The 27746-nt window shown below is 42.4% G+C and overlaps 2 protein-coding genes across 6 annotated transcripts in view; one reads left to right on the top strand and one right to left on the bottom strand.

Annotated features, from left to right (window-relative positions):
• ETFA (electron transfer flavoprotein subunit alpha) overlaps positions 1 to 1176 on the top strand; it is a 32365-nt gene extending 31189 nt beyond the window's left edge. For all 3 annotated transcript variants that reach the window (XR_009742256.1, XM_061447306.1, XM_061447305.1), the window contains 2 exons: positions 155 to 235; positions 1069 to 1176. Coding sequence is in view for 2 of the 3 variants with exons in the window: in XM_061447306.1 (XP_061303290.1) it covers positions 155 to 235; positions 1069 to 1107 (120 nt within the window). In the remaining variant the exon portion in view is untranslated. The remainder of the gene's footprint in view (positions 1 to 154; positions 236 to 1068) is intronic.
• Positions 1177 to 1314: 138 nt separating this feature from the next.
• The window catches only part of TMEM266 (transmembrane protein 266), an 86876-nt gene continuing 60444 nt past the window's right edge, over positions 1315 to 27746 (bottom strand). For all 3 annotated transcript variants that reach the window (XM_061447298.1, XM_061447297.1, XM_061447299.1), the window contains 3 exons: positions 21265 to 21451; positions 10926 to 10976; positions 1315 to 2310 (listed from right to left, as the gene is read on the bottom strand). In XM_061447298.1, coding sequence (XP_061303282.1) covers positions 1718 to 2310; positions 10926 to 10976; positions 21265 to 21451 — 831 coding nt within the window. In that variant the 3' untranslated portion in view covers positions 1315 to 1717. The remainder of the gene's footprint in view (positions 2311 to 10925; positions 10977 to 21264; positions 21452 to 27746) is intronic.

Here is a 27746-nt window from a genome sequence, read left to right as displayed (position 1 = left end):
AGCCCTGTCTTCTGCTTGTAGGGGCTTGGGAAAAACTTAGTTTGGCTTCCTGAATAAGGCCTGTCAATGTGAGCCAGCCCTAGACGTTAATCTCTATCTCTTTGTTTTCATATCTATATATAACTTTCACATGGTGATTTACTGTTTCTTGCAGACCATTGTTGCTATTAACAAGGACCCAGAAGCTCCAATATTCCAAGTGGCAGACTTTGGCCTGGTGGCAGACTTATTTCAGGTGAGGCTAAACACGGAGCTGTGTGGGATAACTGGTTCATTGTGCTAGCAATGCTCAGATATCACTGACCAGATTGTATTGTGAAGTCTGCCTTAGGTGGGTTTGGTAAAGAATTTCCTTTCTGATTTATTTTCATGTTTAAAATTGGATCCCTGCACATAGAAGCCATCAGTCAGGTGCGCTGGGGGTGTCACAGCCAGGCTGCTCTGTTCTAGTTTCCTGGCCGTGAGGTGCTCGCATCTGTTTTTAAGCTTCACGAAGTATGACTTCGCAGTGCTGGTGGCAGGCACAGTCATGACTTTTGCCTGGGCTGCTGCTCGTGAGGAGCTCGCAGCTCTCAGAGAGCGGTGCTGTGAGCCAGCCCATGCGCACCCGCCTATGGCACGTGTGTGCACACGGCCACACGTGTGCCTGGCGGGAGCGTGCCGGGGCTCGGTGAGCGGTGCGGGCAGAACCGCTGCCAGCACTTAATGCCGTTGCCGCAGTAGTGCGCGCTGGCTCGGCGCGAGCACAGGCCTTCCTGTGAGCCAGAGTCGCATGCTGAAGAAACACCATGTAGACAATTTCCTTAATAAATTTTGTACGAATGCATTATTTCCACCTAATGGAAATGCAGCGCTCTTAAATAATTAAGAAGCTTTATTCAGCAGGAGAGAAGTGGGGAGGGCTGTGAGCTGGGGTGACCCACAGCCCCTGGAGTGCTGTGCTGAGCATGAGGGGTGGGAGGGTGGGGAGCATAATGGGGGGCTGGGTGCTGCAGGGGGAGAACTTGGGGGGGGGGGGGGGTGTGTTCAGAGGGAGAGCACACCCTACCCCAGCACTGGTGTTTGCAGGCGGTGCCAGAGATGACGGAGCTCCTGAAGAAGAAGTGAGTGACGGGGATGGACCCTGCACTGGAGCTGGGGTGGAGAATAAGGGCAAATAAAGGATTGTACTGGAAAGAGGTGGGGTCACTGTGGTGGTGGGTTCTTTCTTTTGGTGGACAGTGAGTTGGTGCATGGAGTGGAAGAAAGGAAGACAGGGAAGGCAGGTAAGAGAAGGGAGGAAAGGGAACAAGGGATATGAGGCAGGAGGCAGTGTCTGTTTCGCAGTGTTTATTCTTGTTCCCCATTCCCCTTCCCAGCCGTGCTCAGGCTGGGGGCCAGGCTGGGCCCAAGCTGTCCAGCAGCTCTGTCCTGCCCCTGGGCCAGGTTCACTGTCTGTCTATCTCCGCAGGCACTGTGGGTCCGTGTTGGCCCAAGACTGCTGGAAGGTCCGTTGTGCCCCAGAGGACACCGTAGGTCGCAGCTGGCCCAGAGCTGGTGGCATGGCAGGTCCATCACGCACCATCAGAGCACTGGCAGGTAGAAGTGAGGGTGGCTCGTCCCCCAGCTGCAGGAGATGCCACAGGTTGCCTCCAGCAGTGCCACCTTGCCTGTGGCAGCCATGTGGCCTGGCACAGTGAGCGTGTCCCCACAGCTGTCCCTTGCCCCCAGCCTCTCCTTATGCCTTGGGAACCCTGCCCAGCTGTGGCTCTGGGGGCCCGAGTGCACCAAACTTGTCATCAATCAGTGGGGCAGCCTGTGGGCAGTCGATGAGTGGCTTGAGCTGGAACACGTTGAGGCTCTCCTGGTTCCTGCAGTTGTAGACACTGAGGCGGTGGCCTAGGTTGGGGCTGGACGCTGCCGAGCCTGCCGGGCTGGGCAGCTTCAGGTTAACAGGATCCAGCCCCTTCTGCGCCAGGCAGGCCTCTTCCGACAGGGATGAGAGCAGCTCCTGCACCATGGCGTGGGCCACCCGCTGCCGCGTGGGCGCGAGGTCAGCCCGTGGGGCAGCACCAGCCTCAGCAGTGTCCTCGCAGGCCGTGCTGCAGTCTGGGGAGGAGCCCAGTGTCTGGCTGCTCTCGCTGCAGGCCTGCGTGCCTGAGCTGACGGTGGAGCGCGAGGCGCTGCCCGATGTGACGCTGGCGGATGTCCCGGTGCTGCCCAGGCGCATTGGCACCTCCACCGTGAAGAGGTCGGACGAGATGTTGGGGTGATGGACGTCAATGGCGGCGGTGGTGACCACGCAGATGGCTGCCTCGGGGACACCGCTGTCTGCAGGGAAGAGAGCAGAGAGCAGTGAGTACTGCCGGTGGGGAGGGCCACAGCCCGTGAGTAGAGTGCATACTGCCCTCACCTAGAGCTTCTCTGCTTCATACTTACCTACGTAATATAGCTATGTACGTACCACCTCCCCCTTAGTTACAGGGCTTGCTTTAGATACATATGCATGTAGATACACACACATATGGATACACCCAGCTTTACAAACACATGTAGCCATATATACAAAATGGGTATATACATCTATAAATAATATACCTCCAGCTGTGTATACATATTATATAAAGTGTGCATACATACACATCTATAATTATATATTCTCTAACTATACACACACACCCCTTACATACATACATGTTGTGTGTCTATGCAAATAAGGTATATAAATTCAGTGTGTGTGTATATATATGAAAATATATCTATACATTATTACATACCCCAAAACCCTTTACTTAATACAGCTTTAAAAAGAAATAAATATCCCTGGGCCTAGATGAACACATCTTCTGTATATCCATGTACAATCAGGATGTAGGAGAGGGCTATTAACATGTAGACGTATGTGATACTATTTAAATGTTTACATAGATACGTATTAAATGTGTATATACACACACAGACAGTCACATTTTTATATACACACAATCTTTGTATATACCCATATAGATATGAAGAAATGTGTGTATATATAATGGAGCTCTATATATCATACATTAAACCTATATGGATATATGCACAGATCTTTCTTTGCCTTCACAAACACAACTACATGGTCTCTCTCCCCCCTCCAAGTACCTCCATGTACTTGTCATTGAATACTCCTTTTTCTAAGCAAATGTGTATGTATACACACACAGACAATGTAGGTATCTTCACAAGCTGCTCACACACACATACTCTATATGTAGTTATAAGGAACTGCATATAGAATACAGTGTATCTACATATGTACACACAAACATTTGATAAGTATACTACAGTGTCCCGCTTTTAAATACATGTAATTATCTACTGTTAGACTACACACACAACACTGTCATATTGTAGATAAGTGTCTACAGCCATGGGAATGTGTGTATATATATATATATATAGAGAGAGAGAGGAATATACATATATAATACATCATACCTATATATGAATGCACATGCTCCCCTTATTTATACAGTTTTTAATCTGGCTAATATACATATATGTACTTCATAATATATAGGTGTGTCTAAGATACACAATCCCTGTCCCCTCCTTTATATATTCATAATCTTCATACAGAGATTTATCTCTCTATATAGGAATATATATGTCTCTATAATCCCCATATGTAATATGTTATACCTAGATATGTACAGACATCTTTTATATCTATATACCCACACATATAAAGTACATAGTCCCCCCTTTAAATTCATTTAATTATCTTTAAACAGAATATACATGCACTTGCTCTGTTTTGCACTTGTCTTTATCTAGAAATATTTATGTATATGTATATAAATGGAGAATGTATATAAAGGGATATACAAATATTACACATATCTATACATGAACACAAACCCCCCTTTTTATACAGCTTTTAAATTATACATACGTGCAGATGCAGTATCCATATATGTATGCTCCAATATATTATATATACACATCTCTATCATATACCTATATACATGTACACACATGCATAAAATACATAGAGAGATATATATATAGTCTCTCCTCTCCCCAGACCTTCCCCTTTATATACAGTCTTTATACAAAGATATCTCTGTATAAAGAGATAAATATAGCTAAAGGGAATGTGTCTGTGTATATAAGACCCCTTGTATAATACCTATAAATGTAGATATTTTTATATACAATACAATGCATTGTCCTCCCTTTAAATACATATAATTGCCTCTCATTAAGCAGAATACACACACCCTGTCTAGCTTTATATGTGTATATTTCTCTGTGTGTATATATATACATATACACACACATATACATTTAAGAGATAAAAAAAAATTATACCTATATGGGAACAGCCCCCCCTCCCCCCCCCATTTGTATAGCCATATATTTACACACTTACAGACATGTCTATCCATAGCCACATGTAGAATGGGGATAAATTACAGAGAAATACACATCTAAACCAATACTGTATACCTATATGCATGTGCATACATTCTATACGATATATGTTTGTGTGTGTCTGTACCCCGTCTCTCACGTTGCATATACACATGTATAAAATTATCCATACAGATACTGGGGGGGGGTGTGTTAGGAGGCCCACATGTGACATGATATACATACATATGTACAGAGTTGATACATACCCTATATAATAGTCTCCCCTTTTTACCTATGTATTATTAGCTATAGACTACACACAGCCTTATCTTTGTATATAAATGTTTGTGTGTAGCTACACATGGAGTATACATATATATGGATATGTACTATACTACACTTGAGCACACACAGCGATAGCTATGTCATATGTGAGCCTGACTATAAAATTATATATTTATATATATTTACATATATGCATATATTTATATACATCTATGTGTGTATTTATACACCTATATGTATGTGTACATTTATATACATATAAAATTATATAAAATCTGTACCCAAACACACCTTTTTATAGATCTCTAAGTAGATTATAGGGATATCTCTATAGATACAGCTAACACTGTATGTGCACATCCACACAAGGTGTAATACATAAGTGTATGTACAAAGCCTCCTTCACCCACCCACACCTGTTTCATACATACGTCATCTTTATATAGCGATTTATCCATATACCCATATGTGTGGGGGGGTTTATTTCTTCCTCCTCTCTCCCTCTCCCCTCATTACTACTGTTGTTATATTGTGATATTTTGTGCCACTATTAAACAACCGTTCTAACCTCAGCCCATGGTGTTTACCTTTTTTCCCAGGTCCTCCGCATCCCACAAAGCCACACACAGACACAGGTGCACTGACACATGAAGAGGCAGACACACAGACAGACATGTAGAAACACAGACGTGCAGACATACAGACACAAATACACGGAGGCACTTGCACAACTACAGGCATGCATGCACAGGCACATGCAGACACGTATGCACACAGACAAGAGCACACAAACGCTCATGCACACATGCAATGCCACAGATAGTACAGGCATGTGCGCACACAGACATGCACACAGACACACAGCAGATGGAAACAGATTGACAGAGACTCAGACATACATGCACAGACAAACACGCATGTAAATGCACAGACACATGCGTATACAGACACAGTCATACACCAATAATGTAGACAGACACAAATAGACACACACAGAGACAAGCACACATGGATAGACAGAGGGAGACAGACTCTTAAGATGCGCATGCATGTAGACACGCTTGCACAACCCCAGGTGCATGCAGACCCAGACACATGCACACATACTGCAGCCGCATGGAAACACACACACAGACATGTACGCATGCTTACACAACCACAGGCACGTGCAGGCATACAGACACAAACACGCGCATATACATGCACGCACAGGCAAACAGACATGCAGAGACACAGGTGCATGTGTGTTCACAGCCATGAGCATGCACACAGACATGCTCTCTGTAACAGTCCCCTATTTAAATACAGATTTATTCTTAAACACACCCATTCCCTTTATATTTTTCCATGTATGTGTACAGATAGATACATATATTTAAAATACATTATGCCTGTATATGGCTCCCCCCTTTACTGACATATACACATCTCTATATAATCATAGCTGTATAATGGGGATTAACACAGAAGGCTGTATGTCTATAAATACTACCACCTACCTATATATATGCACACACACCTCATCAGTACCATATATCTGTGTATCTATATATAGTTGTTCACACAAATTTTATATACATGCAATATTTGTAGAGGTTATCCCTACTGGTATGGGGAATGTGTGTGTATAAGGAGCCCCATGTATAGACATATATGTACACACAGACATTTGACACATGCACTATGTAATACATACCCTTCTACATAAGTATCATTAGCTCTACAAAGAACATACCTGCACATTCCCTCTCACACATGTGCATACTTATGTTTACAGATACATTACTCTGTATAGATATACAGGGAATGTAAATATAGGAATATATAAAACAAAGCACATATAAATTATGTCATAATCATGTGTATACACACCTTTTTCTGTATCTGTATTAAGGGATGTATATGGAGATGTACATCTCCAACACCATATACCTATGCATAAATGTGCACACACACACATACCTATTAACTAGAGAGGTTTATATACAGGTGCATACCCATAATCTTCACATACAGATTTATCCACATGGATAGATATGTGGAATATGTGTCTGGCTATATCTTTCCCGTATATAGTACACAATGTGTGTATATCTATATATAAAATGCTTTATATATAAATGTGTATATTTGTATATACATGGGGAATGTATATATGGGATATACATATACAGAATAGAGTATACCTATGAACATGCACGCATGTATATACACAGCTGTGGTCACTCACACCCTTTTCATCTATCATTTTTAAACAGCCATACATGTGTGCATGTACATATATCTTCATATATGGCCATGTAATGTATACAATTGGGATGTATACAGAGGGATACACAAATACAAATAATACTGCGTACCTCTAAAATTTATGCGTGCACATTTTCTATAAATATATTTAAAATTTGTAGAGAGACAATCTTATGTATGTGTGTGTGTGTATATAGGCTTTATATACACATCTTTATATATACAAGTGCCCCCATTTATGAGATACTTAAACATGTACACACATTTTACATATAATACAAGGTAGTGTTGTGAGAGGAGTGGTTAAGCTGAGCATCATGGAAAAGGCAGTTTTCACTGATGGATACAGGCGTGAGGTCACAGAAGGGGACAGCAAGGCTCACCCTGTTACTGCCTGGAGGGAGCACACCGAGGAACAGTGATACACAATCAAGCTAAAAATGATTGACACAGACCAAGAGCACAAAGGGTAAGGGAGACCCTCCCGTTGAGTCACAAGGTTCAGACTAGACTCCCTTGCCCTCTAAACTCCCAGAGGAGCCCAGGTGAGTTGGATCCAATCTTAGTCTCGGACAACAGTTTACATCTGAAGGGATGCAGGTGTCAGCAGAGTGCAGTTTTAAGGCACATCTGAATAAGTCAACAGCATTTGCTGCAGTTGCTGTAACAATCCATAAGCACATATATACATAGAGATGATATATAAGGTACCTGTTAAAACCTCCCCTCCAGTCAGTGAAATGTTCTCCTCTTGTGTCTTGACTCTCCTCAGGGGGAAAGGGCCAAGTCTCCAGAAGTGGGGGACTTCCTCAGGTTCTGTCTTTCAGGGATGGTCCTCATGGTCCCATGTGGGGATGTGCTCCAGGAGAGCAGTAAAGGCCACCACGGTTCACAGGGTTGCAAGATGATGGGCTTTAGTCACCAGCGCATTCCCATCCCAGCCACAACCCCAGTTAGTGCTTACTAGACATCTTCAAACCTCCCGTACCAACAGTACCTTTCCACTCAGGCTCCACTCGGAAGGAGTATTCCAGGGCGGCCAGCGGTGACTGGTTATCCCAGTTCTCACTTCCTGCCTTAGCCAGGGAGCAGGAGGTGCAGCTATGGTCAAGGGCTGAGTCACCGCCGACTCCTCACGTAGAGGCTTGATAGGAATTCCTGAGAGCTTGACATGGCGCAAGGGATGGGGGGTGCATCACCACAGGTACACAAATCACATGGGTTTTCTAATACATAAGCTACACACATGTATACAGAGGCTCTCACATACCCACCCACCCATATACAGCTTTACATATATTTTATACATATATAAAATAGCCATATAGCTACATAGATCTTTTATCTAAGTTCATATCTGGCTCCATACACACACACATTCATGGCTTTATACACACACATATAAGGGGCTGTATAGGGATATACTTACATACAAAATACCATATACCTACACTCATACAGTTTACATATAAACTAGACACGTAATACAGATTATACATAATAACACTGCTCCATAAGAGATTAAAAAGGTACAGGAACAGTCTCTCTCACAGCCCTTTTAAAATATAAACTTACTAATTTTAAAATAAGATATATATACACACACTCCCACACCCCATCATTTTTCCTTTCTGTGGGGGAATATTTACACAGGGAATTAATATATAAAAAATACATTATACCTATATTTATAAAATACATTATACCTATATATATAAAATACATTATACCTATACACGATACACACATGTATGTATCTGTATTGTATGAAATACATAGAATCATGGAATGGTGTGGGCTGGAAAGGACCTTAAGATCATCCAGTTCCAACCCCCCTGCCATAGGCAGGGACACCTCACACTAAACCATGCCACCCAAGGCTCTGTCCAACCTGGCCTTGAACACTGCCACAGATGGAGCATTCACAACTTCCTTGGGCAACCCATTCCAGTGCCTCAGCACCCTTACAGTAAAGAATATTGTACATATTAAAAATACATGTATATACAGTCACTTAAACACTTTTTATATGTATTAAATATCTGTAGATAAACAGTTCCTCTCATGCATGTATTTATATCTTCACATACAAATGTGTTTTTATAACCCCATGGATCTATATGGAGACAGACATAATACCTCTACATGTATACACACACTTTATACATACTATAGAAGTATGCAGTGACACACAGACCTTTTAATATTTATTGTATTTAACAACGTATCTATGCATATGCGGTTATACATACATACACAGTCCCCCCTTATCTTTAGACTTATGTATACAGACATTTATGTATATATATCAATGTATATAAATCATATCTAAATGCATATTCATATTTATAATACTTATAAAATATGTATATACACAGTTGTGCACAAACACCTTTATAGATCTTTACATATATAGAAACATATGTAGACATATATACCTCAATGTATAACCACATATATCTACAAATATATGTGGACATCTATATGGAGATATATATGACATAACTATATATATACACACATACATTCAGATTTTATAATACATAATACATATATACATACACACACAGACACTTGTCACGTCTCATTTTTATACATACATGAAAAAACAGATGTCTCTAATAAGCATATATATATATATATCTCCACCTGTATATCAATGTGATATATCTACCAGGATATAGATATATGATACATTATACACATATATGTGTTAACTACCATACACTTATACACACTTTCATTTATTCTTATGTTACGTATACATCTCTAGATATGCATATATCTGTGTGTGCATGAATACATGGGGTTATAAATATATAATACATTCTACATATACATACATTTTTACATGAGACCAGCCCTCCTCCTCCCCCACAACCCCACCCTTTACATATATCTTTATATATTTTAGTGTATTTAATATTTATATTTAGATAAATATCTATGTATATACAGACATAGCCTCTCACACACACCTTTATATGTATATAGAGTCACTCACATACCTGTTTTGTGTGTATAAATCTTCTCAGATTTATGGGGATGCATGTGTTTGGAGATACATTGTACAAGTATATGTACAAAAGTATGTATTTTTACTTACATCTTTTTATATATAGATACTTGTATCTGGGTTTCTGTGTATATACGTAGGATAGGAAAATATAATACATTATAGATTTATATGCATACACATATACCTACATTTTATTCTATTTAATATGTATGTCTATACACAGACACATCTTTATATAGATATATGTATCTTTTTATATATGATTATATTTCAGTGTGCGTACACATACTACATATAGGGCTGTATGTATGGGCTGTATGCATATAATACATTATATGCATACATGTACACACATATACGTATTTGACATATGTGTGTGTGTGTATATGCAGACAGACATACTATTTATATATCCCTGTGTATATGTGCAGATACACATCAATAATACATTATACCTACACACACTTCTCTCTCTCTCTAGTAAGTGTTCTATAGGTAGGGAGGTGCTCCCCACTTTGCTGCCTGTACAGCCCTGCCGAGAGCCCCTGTGCCAGCAGGACCACAGGGGCTGAACTGGAGCTCGGGTCAGGGCCCATGCCCGCTGCTGAGGCTCTTCCCACTCAGGCCAACCAGCACAGCACCGGGCTAAGGCACCGCTCCACTTCTCTGCCTTTGTTTTGTCCCTGCCATTCATTCTCGGGTCCATCTGTACCTCTCTGCAGCCTGGACAGCCTACCTCGGGGGAACTAACCTCTCCCAGAGCTCCAAGCTACCATGAACGCCTTCAGCAGGAGCAAACTTTGGGGCCTTCAGCCACTAGAGAATTACTATTCAGGTACAATCTTCCATGGAGCAAACCAACAGATGTCATGGTGGGTTTCATTTTGAGGATGGATCCTTGATGGATCAATCTGCATCACTGTTCAGCCTTACCTGGTTTACAGCACACAGGGCAGCGTAAAAACACAGGTCACATTTACAAGAATCAAGCAAAACTTACCACTGCTTGGTTCATTGTAGTAGCGACTGATGTAATTATTCATGTCATCCTCTGAAAGAACAAAAAGGCAGCTGTTAGAAGACCATTTAGTTGATTAAACAGTTGAAATTCCACCCTGCCCAGAGCATTACCTTTTGTGTATTTTTAGGCCAGAAGACCAGGTGGGATTTGGCAACACACAACACTAATACACTACTGTTGGTTTAAAATATACTATCCAGGTTTTCACAAGTCAAGGGTGTAGTTCTGCACTTGCAGTACGTATGTTGAGCTACATCTGAACTTCAGTAATGGTACGATAAAAACAAAGACATGAGCACAGAAGGGAAAGCAGCAGCTCTTCTGCTCATGCAGAGTTCCGACAATGCAGAAGACAACCTGTTATTTTACAGAAAAGCAGAATATTTCACAATTGCTGAAGAAGAAAACAAACTCCTCACGTTGCAGTTCTGAGCAGGACACAGATACTGCTGCTAAGAAAACAGCACTGGCAACTCAGGAAGAATTTCAAGCTCAAGAGCAATCTGACCTCCCCAATTTGCAGCGTATCGTGTGCTCTAAAAGTATTCTCTCCTTTTAAGTGCTCTTTTTGATACCGTGTTTCAGAAAACCATGCTTATCCCTTTGAGCCAGATTTCCTTCGTCCCCCTGGGCCTCTGTGGCTGCAGTCCTGCCTCTTCACAGCACATTGTGGTTTGCAGGTGAAGGAAACAGATGTTTTCTGGGCAACACTTTCCCCACACAACAAGACCCAAACCACCAAGCACTCTGTACCTGAAATAGCTGCACTCATAAGAAGGCAATCTAACCTGACACTGAAAGGCAACATGGTTGTTTTCCTGGTTTCACTGGATCTTAAAAGCTTTTTCGGCCCTTGTTGATCTTTAAATGCCTGCAGTCAGAGGTGTGCTTTGTGCTAATGTCTGAATTTAAAAAAGAGGCCTCGGAGCAGCTCAAGGCAATGCCACTGAATTAGGAGTACATTGCAAGGCTTTTCAGCTATCTGCTACTAAAATACACTTCATTTCAAGCATGCATAATTTATACTCTCAATGCCACCAAACCTGCCAGCCTGTATGGATACAGGTTCTTGTTCAGGCATGGAACCTTCAGCAACCACCAGACAATACCTGTCTGTATTGTTAGGAGCACACTTCCAGTCTAATTCTAAGCAGAGCCACACGAAAACAGAACCACAGTTGGGCCAGGATAAAGGCAGCTTCTGCACACGGGGCCACCCCTCAAAGCACATGGCCACGCTCCGGGCAGGAATGGGGGCCTTGGTGTTCTCGCTTCCTTTGCCTCCCGTAGAGCCTGCCCCAAATGCCATGATGCTATGCACTGAACTCAGAATACAACTTGGAACAGTTATTCATCTGCCTGTTGTGTCTTACAGCAAGGCTCAAACCAAGTCTTTTCAGGACTGCACACATGACTGCCCTGGCCACCCCTGCTGGCTCACAGAACACCAGGGCACTGTTTACAAACCAGTCAGGTACTTTCAAACCGATTTAGCAGCGACATGGAGACTGCAAAGCCCGGTGCCAACACCTTGCACAGGAAATCCTGTAAGGCACCCACCCATGTGAATCCCTTGGAGTGGAGAGGAAAATCACCCGTTGTCCTGGCTGTACCTGGGACCATCTGCAGACAGGACTTGGGAAAGCTGCCAATGCTAAGGGGTGTTTTATGTTATTATGGGATGGCCTTACTAATGTCCTTGTTTTACATTGCCTATCAATTTATCTCTAAATATACACACATGTGCATGTAAAATATAATTTACGTATATACTTTTTTTCACTTGGAATAGTTCCCTATGAATAAAAGACAATGGAAAGTAATGGAACAACAACAGCAGAATAAATATTTCAACAACAGATTAAGCTTCTGAAACATTACATTAAAGCAAACTGACAATTAACAAACTCATCTTAGTCACATGGGAGCCTCAGCTGCTTTGGGGAGAAAAGGCCATAAACAATTCCAGTTATCTCTCATTATATTCTACATTGCTGAAAGCAAGGAGTGCAAAAAAAATGCCACAAATACACTGAATGAACTGAAAGCAACTATTTGTGCCTATAAAACATACAAACAAATAAGCTCCAAATACAAATACACACTCCAGCATTGCACACTACCACACAACTGTTTTTGCCTATAAAACACACACAAATAAGCTCCAAATACAAATACACACTCCAGCACTGCACACTACCACACAACACTGCTTCAGTACTTTCTGGTGATCTACAGTGAGATGAAGTCCCTGCTGCTCAGTATGTGCAGTCAAAAGGGATCAGGAGCACAACTACTGGGGCAGACAGGAAGCAGGGGAGACCAGCTTTTACAGGAGGGTCAGACTAATGTTATTTAAGTTCTACATAGTGTTTTCTGCTGTCAGCGTATTTCAGTTTGGGCTCCAGAAGGGGAGTTGTCCCAAGAAACACTTCACTCTTCACAGTTGCCCTGGTTGGTTTGTATCTTCTTATTTTTCTTATTTCTGCCACACTGGAATTTTCAGGATCCAGAAGCCTCAGTTTTCCTCCTTTTTTGGAAATAAACCCATCTTTCCAAATACACAGCAATGTTACCTGAACTTCCTTTTCCAGAAAAGGAACTTTCCATTTAGGAGTTCTTAAGCCATAATGATGCCCAAATGGTATTTATTGAGGAACTGGCAGTAAGTAGAAAGAAAAAGTTTTTTGTTTGTATTTCCCCTGGAAATGGCAACCTTAGGAAAATGTGCATGGATGGTGACTGGGACCTCCTTGCTAGGTGCACCAAGGAAGAATCACAGAATTAATAATTTAGGTTGGAAAATACTTTCAAGATCATCGAGTCCAAATGTAAACCTAATGCTGCCATGTCCACCACCAGACTGTCCCCAAGCACTACATCTACATGTCACGAATTAAAAGCCTTTACCCCCCCAGGAGTGTGGTGATGAAGATCCAGTAGCTGTGAGTCGAGAAGGTAGAATGGGAAGAGTGATGCTCTTCCCAGCTCTTCCCTACACAAAAACGCATCCTAACCTAGTGGTGAGCAAAGATGGCTCTACAATCTTCCCTGGAAAGAGAGCGATGGGAAGCAGTCAGGCACAGGCTGTTCTCTGTGGTACAGGAGCATTATTTGCTCCAGTAGTGTGGGGGGGGGGTGCGAGTGACTGCCAAAACAACATGACATACTGAGACATCTGGAACTGCATCAGGACCAGTGGAAGGCACCAATTATGTAACTGTAAGAGGTGAGCAGTAGAGTAACGTAGGACCACGAAAGGACAGGAGAGCTGACTCCATCCAGCATGACCAGGGCTTTCCATCAGACAGAGGGAACGTCTGGTTGGGAAGGCTGCTCAGACTCCTACCTATCTCACCCAAAACCAAAAGAGCTTTTCCTGACACTGTAACTCTGTGAGGCTGTAAGTGCAGTGAAGGCAAACCAAGTCCCATCTCTCAGCCTGCTACCAAACCTCTGTCACTGTGCGGTTCTGGGTCAGGATCTGTCTGACAGCTACTGGATTCTTTCTGATGAAGGTTTTCCAATTATCTGCCCGCTCTCCCCCTGAAAGACTCAGAACACACGTTAAAATGGCTCAGGGAGTAATAAACTGTTTAGAGCACAGTCCCATATAATCTGAACTGACCCAAGAGAGAATTTTGTAATCTCTCTCCTGGCCCTATAAAAAGCTAATAAATTTGGTGAAGCACATAAATGACATTCCACCCAAGGCAGATCTCTCTTTTAGTTCTATAATCCCTCAACAGTGACCTTTAATTATTTCATCAATGATTTCAGTGAATGAGTCTGCAACACTCCTCCCCCCACATACAACAAATACCATTTGCACATCTTCTAGGTTAGAGGCCTTAAAAACGGGATTTCTTTTAAAATATTTCATTATTATTTTTACTTCATTTTTTTACTGCCATTGATTTTACTGCCTTCTGTCTCTCAAGGCTGAATTTTCTGAACTGGAGCGTTATTTTTTCTGCCTCCCACTGAGGATGTGATTCCTCAGGACAGAGCAATGTCTTACTCCCATTTTCCTCCAGAAAGCAATCCAAAGAAGCACGTCTTTCATCTCCATCACTGCTAGCGGACACTGGCATCTTCTCCTTAAAGTACCACTAACACTTAGAAACATTTGGAAAAGAAAAGTAGCATGAAACACACTTTGCAATAAACACTAAGATACACTCTCAGCAGGGAGGCTTTTCAAGGCACAAGTTACAAGATCAAGCTATTGTCCTCTAAACACTCCTAGAAATAAGAACAGCGATGGCAGCTACGCTGCTCTCACACCAGCCAGTGACACTGCCACAGCCTGACTTTGCCTAGTGTGACAGTGCAGTGCAGTAAGAAAAGATGACAGAATGTACTTGAAGCATCTATAAGTGTTTGTAAAGCGGCAATCCACAGGGGCAAACTGCCCACTGAATTTTCCCCTGCAATCCCTGGTATTCCAGATCTCTCTGACCTCACCCACCTGAACTTCATGAAACTGTCAGCCAGATCTAAGCTCCTTCTCAGCAGTCCAAGCATAGCTCACTGTGCTGTACCATCTGATTAACCATCCTGGTCTTATGCAAGACGGCCTGAGCAAAGTTTTTATCCAGTTGCTTTGCTGGCCCTAGAAGGCCTCTCTCCCTTTTCCTCTAGCCACATGGAAAGTTTGTGCCAACAGGAAACACAAACAGCCAGCTGGCACTTTCCAAGGGACTTGCCTTGCTTTCCACACGAAGGCAGAGTGACACATCAGTGCAAGCTGCAGTGCTCACACAACTGTTCAATCCACATGGGCATCCAGTCCCTGCAGAGGTTGGATGGATGCTTGAGCAAGGGGGTAAACCACCTCGAGAGGAACCAAAGTTACCTTGCATCAAACAAAGAGCAACAGATACAGCCTGGTTGTAAGTAAGAAATCAACCTAAGATGGAAGTCATTGTGCAGAAGGCAATCCTGCTATATGCAACAGGCTCCATGATCAGCAGATGCTGGTGGGACAGAAAAACAAAACTCTTAACTGACAACAAACAGGGTGGCTTTGGCCCTTGCTTCAGCAGATCATGCTGCAAGAGCACTGTGTGCTGAGTTGAGCGTGGCTGAGATGCAAGACATCTTTGTGCCAGCATGGCTGGTGGCTTTGGGGAGAGGATGGCCTGGGGGAACTCTCAGTGCTCCTTCCAACCCTGTTCTCTACGAATATGGATCAGCAGATCAACAGCTGAATTGGTTTGTTACAGTCAGCCTGAAGCAAACACAGAGGAATTTGGGTCTGTTCCTGTGAAATAGACACATTTGCTGAGCCTAGAAAATCAAAATTTGAGAAAGAATATGGCTACCAACAAAACAACAATTTGTTGGGTAAACATCAGGGAAAGAGAAGAACAATTTAAGTGAAAGGATTCGAAGACCAATTGTTACAAATCGGCATTAAATAAATGTAGACTGGGAATTAGGAAAAGATTTCTAAAAGTTTAGAAAAGGGAGAGGCTGGAGCAGTGTTGGGATGGAGGCTGGGGGCAGAAAACCTCCCTGCTGTCACACGGAGCACGATCTGCTTATGAAAGGGGTTATTGTGAAAGAAGCGGCATACTTGGGACAGCGGAACACGTCCCAGATCTGTGTTCCTTTACCTGTCAGCCACGTCTTCACACCTCTTTACATTAATGGTGGGAGACAACTTCTCCCTCACACACGTGACTGTACGCTCACCACTTCTGGAACTCAAAAGTTTCTACCCCACCCATTTGGTGAATATGAAATTCAAGAGCCCAGCTTCACTAACTGCACACACATTGATGGAAGTGTTGCTTAACATTTAATTCCTTTGATTTCTGCCTGAATGATCAGTGCAGAACCACAAAGCCTGCAAGAGGCACCCACCTAGAAAAAGCCAAATCCTCACTCTTCCACAGATCCATGGAGTTTAACCAGAAAGTGGAGTGCACTTAAGACATAACCATTTCCAGGAGTAGGCTTCAAAGTAGATACACTTCAACATTTGAAAATAACCATAAACTACTTTTATCTATTGTTGTGCAGTAACAGGGCTCGCCGAGCATTAACAGATGATCACCAAAGAAACTGGCTGAGATTTTAGAAGTGTTCAACCAGCTCAGACTGCCCTGCAGGCAACAACTGACAAAAACCCTCCAGCGCTGTGCTCTGTCTTCCCAGACAGCTTATGAATAATCATAAGAGAAGCCTCTGAAACTCCAAAACTTTTCATGATCCCCTCCTGATATCATCCTTCCATTCCAAAATGGTGGGTACCACTGGGGAGAGCAAGCTTTACTTTTCTCCAAGCACGATCATAAATTGCAGCAGTCCTCCAAAGCAACAGACTTACTGCTAACTCCATAAAAATGGAAATTTGACTCAGGATAGCTAAAATAAGCTTTCTGCAATCCGATGTAACGGAGCTAGAATCCGGCTCTTGCTCAAAGGAGTAGAAGGGTGGTTATATTAATCTTAAACTATGGCAGCACTGTAGAGTTTCAAAACCTGGAATGATATATGCAGGAAAATGAGGGATTTCCACTAGAGACTCTAATTCATATATTATGGGAGAGATTAAAGAATAATAAATTTTGGGAGGAAGTATTAATGGCAATATGGGGCACTGTGAACCTGGCATTCCCTGAAGCCTGAGACTTTGTATACCAAACACTAAAAATGATTTGTACAGGAGCAAAAAACATTAGCTGTTACTCTGACCATGACCAGTTACAGGCTGCATGAGGCAGGAAGACAGCAAGAGAAAAAAAACCTCCTTTATAATTTAGAGATCAACAGATAGGGTAATATTTCCCATTATGTCAAATGGTAACTGTCTCTGGGAAGAAGAAAGGAGATGACAGCACTTAGGATACTTCCCTTTCTCTTAGGGAAAGGCTGACCACAATGGTCCTGAAAACCATTAGGGATGCAGCTGTGCATTCGCATATAACAGCTTTTACCCTAAGCTCTTTACAAACTGAGGCAGAGAAGCTAAGTGAAGTGCTCACAGCGCAGCAGATGTCACAGCTCTACCCTGGGTTTATAGCTCCTAGAGTCATGCCCTTCTCTTGAGTCCATCAGCTTTCTGCTGTTGATAATGGTACCCTTTGACTTGCACGCTGAAAGCCCGTGTTTCAGCCTTCATATTTGACTACTCCGGAGATCAATTTTTTGGCAAGACAAAGAAAACCTCCGTTCAAAACTTCCCCACTTCTTAGCCAAATTAATTAGAAAATACCATGTATCCATTACGTTTTCCAGAGTTACGACCACGATGTTAGGAGGTCTCTTGGTGAACTGATCTGGGCAGATAGAAGCGTGTGAGGCAGCAATCAGCTCATTATTCAGAGAATTAGCACAGGGCTGCCCAGGCCTCCAGCAGCTTACCACTGAGCGGCCTGGAGAAGGGGTCCTTCAAGAAAAGGCATGAAATACTAGCTGGGCAGTTATGGGACACTTTCAGAGCCTGGTGACCATCTGATTAGAGCTCTTGCCTTTCCCAGTCTTGTGCCAGCAATTAAGGCACTTCAGATACAAAGAGATCTGCAGAAAGAAAAGCTGGGTGAAAACATGTACTGAAAGCTACCAAATTAGCCAGCACACACAGCTCTCCTGGTGCAGGCCACAGCGTGTGCCTCTCGGCACAAATCCCCTGAGACATTGTGTGTACCATGTGATGTTGTGGTTACCTGACTAACTTTAGTGAATGCTGTAGTAAATGCTTGCACAAAATCCAGTGTAAATACTAGACTACAAGCTACAGCTGCCCCTGAGGAGCTTTAACTTATACACTATCCCATAAAACTCCCAGGTAGGGAAATGAGTAAAGTCTCAATGCTTTCTTATTCCATAGTCCCTTGGAGGTAAAGTATTCTGCACTGAATGTTTCCATTGTTCAATACAGAAGGGGGAAATAAGATTAGCTTGAGATGGAATATCCCATTTTCTGATGCAGTATGTACTCTAGCCAAGTCAAGCTTGCTGGTTTGGCAGAATTCAGGGCTCTCTGAAGCCAGTGATTTTTTGAAGGCTAACAAAGTTAAGTTTGGCACAAACACATGCTTTCCATGCCATACCTTACCCTCAGGTGTTATATGTGAGGCTAATGTTCTGCCACCGCGTAAGAGAACAGCACATCAGAGCCTGTTCTGCCTAACAGCTGAACTGTGGCTTTGAACTGTAGCTTTTCTTTTAACAGTATTACCAACTTGGTCCCTTATTTCTCCTCCAGCTAGTCAGTGTAATAGGCAACTGCAGATGTTTTTCAAGCTCACAAATGCCATGTGGCACACAGAAAGATTAACTGCAGTCACCATTCAGGAATCTTTAAGGAGGAAAAACACAGCTTAGAGAAAATGGATGCAAAGCAATTCCTAATGTGGTCTGACACAGAAGATAACCTGCAAAACATAACCCTTGACCCAAAAGTCAGGAGTTAAAACACTGGTAGCTTCCAGTTCCAGGCAGAGCAAGTGACATGGAAAGCCCTGAAGACAGCACAGTCAGTGTCACCACAGCATGTGAGAAGTGAGAAGCGGGAGGATAAAGAAATGACCTACAGGAAATGGTTCGATCACCTGTGCTCTGCAGAGACATGTCTCAGGAGTATTCTACACATACCAGATATAGCCCCTCCACACTGCAAACGGAGGCATCCTCACCTAAGACACGCTCTTCTTTTTTCTGACATACCACATTCAGGTTTTGCTCATGTTTTGTTGGTCAGATCAGCCACCAGTGTAGATGAAGAAAATGCTGTCAGCATGCCAAAGTGATAATGGTGAAAGGTGCTGCAGCAACAGCCAGCACATTGCTGGGGGAGCTGGAGAAGAATGACCCAGTTGAGGTGGACAGGAGAAAAAAAAGGCAGGGCTGGCTCATGGCACTCCTTCCCCAGGGGAAACTGCCTTCTCCTGAACGTAGGAACCAATCCTGAAGATTGTGCATCTACTTCATTGCATGTGCTGGCCAGAATTTTACAGGGAAATCCAACTAATGATCAGTTGTGTTAACCTGGATGTTGGAATGAGTATCTTAGATAGAAGAACTTTCAGATGAATCTAAACTTTCAGCAAACCTCCTTATAATGTGTACAACACTCCGCAGTTCCAAATGTAACCCTCAAGGAATACATGCATAAATTATAACGTATCCACTGGGGAGACCTCTGAAATACTACAGAAAAGGGGGAAACGCATTTTAGGAGGAAGTCTGCTCTACTGTCTGCTTTTAAATACAATTTCAAATCAGGAATAATTAATGGCTGAAGTGTGGTTAGCACTTAGATATTATAAAAAGGAAAAAACAAAATCAATTCTATACACTTCCGTTACTGTGTAGAGAATGGAAAGAATTAACATTTGAAAATATCTGGTCAGCTTTTTCTCTTAAACCTTTTGATTAAAGTATTTCTGTGCCTTGAATTCTAAGGAATTTGACCCAAATAAAGATACCATGTAAACCTCTAATTCAGATAGATTCACATACTGCTCATCTCCCAAGACAATCAAGCAAAGATGTCCAAGGAAGAACTACTAAGGTAGAAAGCATTGTCTCCCCTGCAACATTACATCAGATGTTACTAAGATCAAGACACACATTCTGCACTCCATCATTAGGGTTGGGGGATCACAGGAAAAAGAGCTATGCTTTTTCCAAAATCACTTCTGGTCTAGCACTTTTGTGATAAAACTGGATCCAAATAAATAACTGTTGCTACTCTCCGGAACCACACATCTGCTCAACATACAGCTACAGACGATGGACTGCTCTTCACCATCTACACAGCACATCACTCCTTTTCTGGCACCAGAGCTGCCCTGCCCAAGCACAGCTGGGCTGGGCTGGCCAGAACCGGCAAGTTTTAGCAACCTGGTGAGAGCACAGCCCCTAGGCAAAGAAAAGCTGCACAGCTTACAGGCTCACAGCTCACTCTAAGGCACAGAAATGCAAGTGGCCACAGACCAAAACTGGTTTTCAATATTCTTCTCATTTTCCCTGCTTCTACCTCTGAGTGATTATCCTTTTGCCAATTCCGATTTAGCTGCTGCTTCTTTAGTGTTTAAAGGATATAATCATGAAGACACTGGGAAGGTACATCAGAGTCATTTTCTTCCCAAGTCATTTTATTGGCTCTGTCCAGAATCTGTTCCCAAGTACAACAGCCCCTGCCACTTCAAAGCAGACATAGCCTCTTTGCAAAGATGGGAAAATACAGTCTCCAGGGAAAGTAATGAATCCACTGGTAGAGTGAAGGCATTTGAGTGCCATCAGTAGCTCTATGCAAGGGATCAGCTGTGTCAGTGGGTAGCAGCACACAGGCAGCACTCACCTCGTGGAGGTCGCAACTCAGTGATGTTCTCAGTGGCTTCATCATCTGAATCTTCAGTTGGTACCACCTTGTACCTTTTGCTGCTCTGCTTGTTCAGCACATGTGGGACCTGCAATGCAGCCTCTCTCTCTGCAGCCAGATCCAAATCCTGCTGAGCAAGGTGGGCCCTCAGCTGCCTGATTTCAAACTATAGGAAAAAACAACACCACATACTTATGTCATGTAAGCAGAGTCAGAAGTCTCTATTCTACAGTTGGGAGCTATTACTCATTTTGTCTCTAAACCACAGACTGGTGAAAGCAAATTAAATGTGCCTGAGCTGGGACGCGAGTCCAAGCTGCTGATGTTCTCTTAAAGCCCAAGTGAGCTGGACTGTTGTTCACATAATCCAAAAATAATGACTGCCTCATCCTGGTTTTCTATGTGGTACATGCCTGCATCCTGAAGATATGATTTGGGACAATTTAAAAACTGCCAGATCAAATTAAATCTTCATATAAGACCACTCTCAACAGGCGTCTAGGGATTTAGGTTCATGACAAACATCCCTAACCTGCTAGACTTTGTAATGAGGAGGGAGGTTCTCTAAACAGTACTCAGAATGGTCCTCCACCACTACCTGGGCAAGGGGGAGGGACACCACAGTCCTCCTCCAGCTTGAAATCTTCTGTACTCAGTGTGCAGAAACCCTGGGGAAGGTTACCACCTTTCCGGCTGCTCTCCTCAGACATATGAGCCACGGCAGCTAATGACTTTCTGCAATCAGGAGGTGATCTGCCTCATGACTGGTGTTATAAAGCAGAAATCTGACAAAAAGACACAAGCTACCAGGTACAACCCGGTTGATGGACACAGTGCGTGTCCCTAGTGTTTGACAGCCACGGGTGTTCCACAACACAAGAAGGAAAATAATTTTTCTAGAGAAACTGCAGAGACCCTTTATACCCGTATAAAAGCACTACAAGATCCCTTCCCCTCACAGCTGTGGGGCTGTGTGGCAGAGACTCTCTTTTTAAAACCCTTTTTAGGATCAGTAGTACAGCAGTGACCAACTCATGTCTAATTATAGAGAGCCTGAGAGGGGAAAGCAAATGAGGCAAGTAATAGGCTTAGGTGTTTAAAATTTAGCATTGCTGGGCCTCCCACAGTCCAAGGCCTGAAAAGCCATCAGAAAGCATGATGCTACAGCCAGCCACACTGCACCCATCACTCTGCATTTACAACAGAGATAAGAATTAGCACCTCGATGCTTGAGAACTGGTGTGTAACAGCATGTAGGCTAAATGAATCTGGTTCTGGCTCTTGCCTCTCAGATTCTGACTCAAAGCTACTCTACTGTCAGATTTTGGAATCCATCAGCAGGCCTAGTTTGTTCCACTGCGGTCCACATCAGACATGGTGTGAAGCTCAGGCATGCTGCAGAGCACCGGCAGTTCCTCCAAGCTGTGCAAGCAACTGGAAGGGAAACAAGACAGTTTCTGCAGATTTGAGAAAGAAAAAAAGAGGAAAGAAAAAGGGATTCCAGTTTGTCACATCTGGAGACTGTCTGCTTTCCAGAGCTTAAGGGAAGGAACCAATAACTGTAAGACCCACTTCAAGACTCAAATCTAGGGAGCAAAAGGACAGTTTAAGCTTTCCAGATCACATTCAAACCACCTAATACAGGGATCTAACAAAGCATACAGCATTTTCTCCGTCTTGAAATCAAGAGACATTGGTTTGGCAGCTACAGACAGCTGGCTGCATGAAACATTCATTGCTCTTAACCAAGGCTCTTCTGACAGTGGCAGTCAGAGGAATCAGTATCAGCAAACAACAAAATACAGCCCTGCTCTTTCAATGACACCTCCATGGCAGATCCCAGGTGGTGGGTTTTGTGTCAACCTATCAGCTAGGAAGCAGCAGCAAACTGCTGCTAACTTTTCCCAGCCAGCCCTAAGCTTCCTGAGGCTTAAGATGCCAATATGAACATGTCAATTAGCCATGACAGGACTGCATGTCATGGTTCAGCTTTAAAGGTTCAGCTTTACAACACAGAGAACTTCAAGTTTTACCCTTGGCTTCCAGGAAAAAAAAATAAAATCCCAAAATTTTCCAAATATCTTGCATTTCACCGTCACAGGGAGAAAGTTCCCCTGTTAGAAACTCCCTTGGTTTAAGGGAAAAAATGTTCTCAAACATGATAAGCACGAGATAAAACTGGAGGCTTTTTGGTTGTTCTTTTAATGATTGTGTAACCATACCCACCTGTCTAGCTCAAACTGAAAAGCAGTAAGCATTAGGCCTCACTACTGGCTTTCTACATTTCACCCTTCAAAAATGTTTCTGCATGTCAGAAAAAGAAATATTGCCACTAAAATGCCCAATTCTGGCTTAGAGGCAGGATACCATGTATTTTTTCAAGGAAGAGTAAAAAAAATTGGCAGGTATTTTATAACACAAACAGATAAAACTACCTAAAAGTCAGCTCAAGAATTGGATTTCTGCCACTCAATTTAACCAGCTTAAACATTTACAATGATTGGCTGAACCTTGTAACAATCCAAAGCTTGAAGGGAATCGGTGCATTTTACAGATGTGAAAAAGGCACCACACCAGGTGATCCTTCCTGCCCCAGTGAACCTACAGCAAAGATGGAGGGAAGAGTCCAGACTTCCTGATGCCCACTCACACGTTCCAATGAATAAAGCAAACGCTTCCAACTATCCACAGTCTTGTCTATCTTTTACAATTTCCATGCTCAGTCACCAGCCAGTTTGCAGTAGATGAGTTAATAGATTGTACTGTTTGATATGGCTCTGCCAACAACCCATGAACTACTCAGCCTGGCACGCTGGACCAAGCAGCAGCAGCTGCTGCTGGGATCACCATGCTGGACAGCCACACTTTATCCAAGCAGTTCTTGATTCCCTGTTTATAGAGGAATCACATCTTGGGTGAATCCCAGCCACACAGACAGCATGAGAAACTGGAATCCACAGAGAAAATGATTACCAGAGTTATTCAGGGGAACAGCTAGTACGAGCGTCAAAACACAGAAGGGGCTTTGCTGCCATCTCATGTTTGAAAGACAGAAGTACACGGTTGTGCCTGCAGCAGCAGAGGAAGCACCTGCTGGTGAAGATCGCAGTAATGTCACATTCTAGCAGAAACTGAAACCAAGACCTGATGTCTTGGCTCATGCCATGCTTCTCTCATTCGCTGCCTGAGGATTAGAAAAAGTTGCAAGTCCTGCATACATTTAAGTGGTATGCGAACTCTTTTATTGCCAGCTGCAAACACAAGCCACATGTTTGTCTTATTTTCAGCTCTTAACCCTGAGCTAGTTCAGCTGGTCCAAAATCTAGAGCTGAACATGAGACTGTCAAGAGCAGATCTGAGGACTGAATTCCTAGGCACAGTAAAGCACCTCTCTATACTGGACATCAACATTATGTGCAAGGTGAACAATAGCATGCAGAGATGTTCAGAAAGATATTAGCAGAAACTAACGTTGCCTACAAACCCACACAGCTGCAGCTGGTTAACACAGGCTCTCCCTTCCACTTTTCCATTACCTCACATGGTCAGCTTCCAGGTTCCATTCATGTTTGCCCTGAAGTATACGTGTCATTAAAACAGTGGAAAGTTAGATTTAAATGCTATCATGTGTGTAACTGTCATTTTTTTATTGACACGGAAGAGGGTACTCATTGAAATAATGGTGTTTGTCTCACTCCCGCATTCACTGCTGCTAATACAAAGTGATCCACACAACGTATTCCACTGAGATGCAGAACTGTAACTACCACAGACACCAACTGTAAGACAGAACCAAAACTGAATATGCTGCCTCCAAATGCAAACTGAAACTCTCTAAAGCCTCTAGCATGTTCAGAAAGAGACTGGGTGGAAAAATCACCATTTATCATAAAGATTGATTTAAGAAAATGCAAAGGACTTTCAATAAAATATCTAGGAAAAGTTAAATAAGAAACAGATCTTCGGCATGCATCTACTCAGGAGATCAGTTCAATATTACTTGTTTCCAATTATTACTTACAAATTCTCCCAAGATATTGTAGAAGCTGGAATACAGTTTAGGGCACTAAAAGCAACCCACTAAAAACAAAAGTTAACTCTACGAGAACTGGGTGTTCCTTACAGGTGTAATTCAATGAGAGACTGCCTGAGCAAATTATGCTGTAAGTGCTTGTATCTATTGAACATTATATTGAACACTGACCTCAGGCAGTACTAATGTGTAAAAGAGCTAATGAGATTGCTCTGACTGCATGTCATGCAGTCCAGGGCAGGTTAAATAAATCATTAAAAGGTATAAAATATAACAGTCTTTTTAACTAAAAATTCTGGGCCAAGTTAAACACATGAAATTTCTATTTGCAGTAGGAGCTGATATAGCTACCTGAATGTAGACCTGAGCCTCCATAACAGAGTACTGCAGGAAGCTCCTTCAGTCTGTAAAGGAAGGGGGCATATTATGCATATCCTGAGGGGAAAAAAACACATGAACTGATACGCATGCTTTGATTTGTTTAAATTAAGACTTACTCAAAGGTACCATCTCTGTGTTAAAAGCCTTGTAATTCCCATAGAGTACCAGTGGGCAAATAATGCTGCTGTGCATAAGATAACTTGTGGTCACAGATCCTAAAGCAAACCATCTCCCGACTCAAGATAATCACAAATTGAGTGCTGGTCCACTTGAGACCCCTACTGACATTACTTACCAGGACACATACAATGCCCGTTATCTTTAATCACATAGACTCTGGTAGCTTCTCGTGGGTTCCTTCATCAGGAAGTTCCAACATACTTTGCAATGGAAAAAATATATTTGAAAACTTTATAGAATCACAGCATAATCTAGGCTGAAATGGACCTGTGAGGGTCATCTAATCCACCACCTTGCTTAAAGCAAGTCCATTTAGTTCAGGTTGCTAAAAGCCTGTCCTGTCAAGTTATGAGTATCTCCAATGTTGTACATACCACAACCTCTCTGGCAGTGGGCTCCAGTGCCTGACCATTCTCCTACTGAAAATGTTTGTTCTTATATTTAATAGGAAATTTGGACATTGAAGCTTATGCACGGTCACTCTGCACCTCTGAGAAGAGCATGGCCATACCCTCCCATGAGGGAGCTGAATACATGTGGCTAGCATGAAAATACACTTATTACCAAGAAAAAGGGCGATACAGAGCGTCTCATGTAAGGAGTAACTGGATTGTCAGGCATGAAAAGAAAGTTGATTGATGGGAAATTTAAACTTACTTAGGACTTTAAAAAGTGCTACGGGTCCTCTTGTAGCACAAACTTAGCAATACTTTGCCAGGAAACAAAGCAGAAAGAACTATGGGGCACACTGTACAATTCCTCGCTCAAAGAATGCATCAGGTGATTGTTTATAAGCAGGTAAACTGACCAAGACCTACCCAGAGCTCCAGGTAACATCTCAGTTTACACACTACCCACCCATCTGGTACTGTACAACATTCATGTAAGACTCAAAAAGGGACTTAGCAGTGAATCATACAGTACTTGCCTGTAATGGTCTAGCAACAGAGTATGACTGACATAGTTTCAGAAAGATCAATGAACATTTTATCCAGAAGCTTACTCGTGTCTAATGCAGGAGCAATAACTTTGCTCAATTCTATTAGTGCTGTCTGTACACAATGCCCTGCCCTAAAATTCATCTGCCACTGGGATACAATCCAATGTTTATTTCCATTAGTTTAGACATTGTTGATAACAATAAAAATCAGGAGACAGTTGCAAACTAATGATTTACTGGCAGAGTGAAACACAGAATGACCTTGGCTGCCTTCCATTGCCCAAGAAAATGACTGGTAGTTGGAAATAAATTAAAATTATTGCAAAAGGATAACATAAGTTATTTCTCCAATAGGTAATTTTACCAGCTAAATAGCCCTGTCATTAAACTAGCAGCTGTTGTACAAATTATATTCCAAGATAAAAAAGAAATTATAGCTCCCATAGTTGTTGCAGCTTTGAGAATGATGAAAACCCCAATTCTATAGGAGCTGACAGAAAAGGAGCTCTTGTGATAAGGCTGAACATACAGTCTTGCCTGCTCTGTGCTTGGCTGAATGATCTTGTGAAAGTTAAGCAGAAAAGATCATGCAAGTATAATTTCTATTATATATGTATATTAATAATAGGATAATAATTTCTATTATCAGAAATCGGAATTCCTTTACAGGTGACTCCAGAGGAAAAAAGCAATCTTTCCCTCGTTGGAGTCTGCATTGTTAATGGAACTTTGGAATTTTGTGTTGCAGTTCAACTTAATCTGATAAAACAATAGCATCAGCAATACACTCTGTTAATAATTTTGATGGTAATTGTTGTGAGACCTCTTTACCTTTACCCATTGCTAGAAATCTCCATTACTGTCACTGTTAATGCTTCTCATGTTTTGGGAAGTCCTGTGCAGGTATCTCGGCCCTTGCAGTGTTTT

The sequence above is a fragment of the Pezoporus flaviventris genome, unplaced genomic scaffold (genome assembly GCF_033815535.1).
Source record: "Pezoporus flaviventris isolate CSIRO_AGI_PZ_B2104156 unplaced genomic scaffold, CSIRO_AGI_Pfla_v1 ptg000006l, whole genome shotgun sequence".
Classification (NCBI taxonomy): domain Eukaryota; kingdom Metazoa; phylum Chordata; class Aves; order Psittaciformes; family Psittacidae; genus Pezoporus; species Pezoporus flaviventris.
The sequence above is the reverse complement of the archived record's forward strand: the minus strand, read 5'-3'. Positions and strand labels throughout refer to the sequence as shown.